General features: G+C 40.3%; 1 protein-coding gene across 1 annotated transcript in view; it reads right to left on the minus strand.

The window, feature by feature from the left end:
- Window positions 1–1525, minus strand: part of LOC132960303 (cytochrome c oxidase assembly protein COX16 homolog, mitochondrial) — a 6175-nt gene extending 4650 nt beyond the window's left edge. Inside the window, exons 1-2 of the mRNA XM_061033184.1 lie at window positions 1360–1525; window positions 454–531 (exon numbers count right to left, since the gene is read on the minus strand). Of these exons, the coding sequence (XP_060889167.1) occupies window positions 454–531; window positions 1360–1419 (138 nt within the window). The 5' untranslated portion in view covers window positions 1420–1525. The remainder of the gene's footprint in view (window positions 1–453; window positions 532–1359) is intronic.
- Window positions 1526–2197: the final 672 nt, after the last annotated feature.

Genomic DNA, 2197 nt, shown 5'->3' on the forward strand with positions numbered 1-2197 from the left:
CAGAGTGAACACAGCTCATCTCTGACTGACTGTTCTGTCTCTGACCACCAGGGGGAGCCACAGCACAGAGTGAACACAGCTCATCTCTGACTGACTGTTCTGTCTCTGACCACCAGGGGGAGCCACAGCACAGTGTGAACACAGCTCATCTCTGACTGACTGTTCTGTCTCTGACCACCAGGGGGAGCCACAGCACAGAGTGAACACAGCTCATCTCTGACTGACTGTTCTGTCTCTGACCACCAGGGGGAGCCACAGCACAGTGTGAACACAGCTCATCTCTGACTGACTGTTCTGTCTCTGACCACCAGGGGGAGCCACAGCACAGTGTGAACACAGCTCATCTCTGCAGGGCTTTCATGTGATGGTGGAAAGATGGTGGAGGTGAAACTGGTCACATTTATTCAAGTAACTCTCCTTACAGGTGAATGTGTGAGTTTGTTCTCTACTCACCTTCTTCCTGATCCTCTGCTCGTCGTAGCGAAGCTGCGTGAACTCCCGCAGTCCGAAGGAACCTCCGACTACGAGTAACTGAAAACATGCAGAGAGTTCTGTTCAGTGTGTTTGATGGGCAGAACTGTAGACTCGTGTTAAAACATTAAAACAGTGAATCAGTTTGTTTTGTCTTCATCAGAAACACGTCTGAGCTTTTTCTGTTCCAGGAATCTTTATGATAAGATAATCCTTTATTTATCCCACAGCGGGGAAATTTACAGTGTTACAGCAGCAAAGATTGCAAATAAAAAGTGAACACAGTATAATTTAAATTAAAAAAAGAAAATTAAAAATGTAGATAGATAGATTTATGAAACTATCCCTCGGTCTGAGGAATAGAGAGAGTGTAACAGCTTTATCATACATATTTAAGTTGGTAATCAGGATGTAAACCTGGACCTGGACCTGGTCCTGGTCCTGGACCTGGACCTGGACCTGGTCCTGGACCTGGACCTGGTCCCTGTGTGACACACTGTGACACCACATGATGTTTTATTCATGGTCTTGTCTCATCATTGGTCTCTGGTATGTTTTGGTCTCAGTCAGTTAGTAAATTAATGTAAACATTTGTTCTGCAGCCTTTGATTGGTTGGGACACTTCCGGTCTGTGTGTAAAACCCGTTATGAATCTCGAGAGATTTGGTAAACAAACGAGATTTGGATGTAACTGTTATCTCAGCGTGCTAACGTTCATGTGACAAAATTATTATTTGTGCTTTAAATAAGATTCAGAGTCAGTTAAACTATATTTAAAAAATACAAACAGAACTAAAAAGAAACGTCTTAAATCCACCTGCTAACCGGAAAGCTAACGTGCTAGCTAACTTTATCAAAGCTACAATACGGAATATAAAAGTTATTTACGAGCATTGGGACTCCATATCTCACTGTCTTGTTCTTCCGCAGCGCCTTCAAAGTAAACATGACTTTTGTTTCCAGTTAAAACTTCATTTTACTGAAGAAAACACACCGCTCAGGTCACTGCGGGGACGGGTCCGTCGCACTAAGTCGTCCGTACAGCTGTGAGAACGGGAACACAGTTCCGGTGTGAGCCGTCCTCAGGGATCGCGATGAGAAAATGACGGATGCTGTTAGAAGTATTTAACATATTCTTACTAAAATGCTGTAAAACTTCTAATATCCAGATTTATTTTTAAAGTGTCTTTGGCTTTAAAAAGAGTTTTGTCGCGTTGAGGGCTGCTATTTTTTACTTTCTAAATCTGTGTCTTTACATGTTTTAATCACGGAGAAACTTTACATCACTTCTGTCTATTTCATGTTTCAAAATCTTATTATATTCAGTCTTTGCACTAAACGTTTCTTTGTAATTGTCCTACCATGTCTCCAGCTGTTTGCACACTTTCATCTGTTGATACATTCAGCTATTTTTATTTATTTTACTAAGAACAAGTTGCATCATTGTTTTGTATGGAAGCCCATTTCCGCCAGTTAAAAAAATAAAAATAAAAACTTGGCTTTGTTGAGTTTTTTTCTTTGCCCATATTAAGTCGATAAGATAAAAAGTCGAAATTATGAGATAAAAAGTCATAATTATGGGATAGTAGAAAGGAAGACAACTTACTAAAGACAAAGCAGTAGCTTTACTTTGGTGTGAGCTCTAGCTGCTATTTAATATGATATGGATTGTGAGTACATTGAGACTTACTTTAAATGTGGTTATACCACAAATGAAATATTATCT

This window comes from Labrus mixtus, unplaced genomic scaffold (genome assembly GCF_963584025.1).
Source record: "Labrus mixtus unplaced genomic scaffold, fLabMix1.1 SCAFFOLD_128, whole genome shotgun sequence".
In the NCBI taxonomy this organism is placed as follows: Eukaryota; Metazoa; Chordata; class Actinopteri; order Labriformes; family Labridae; genus Labrus; species Labrus mixtus.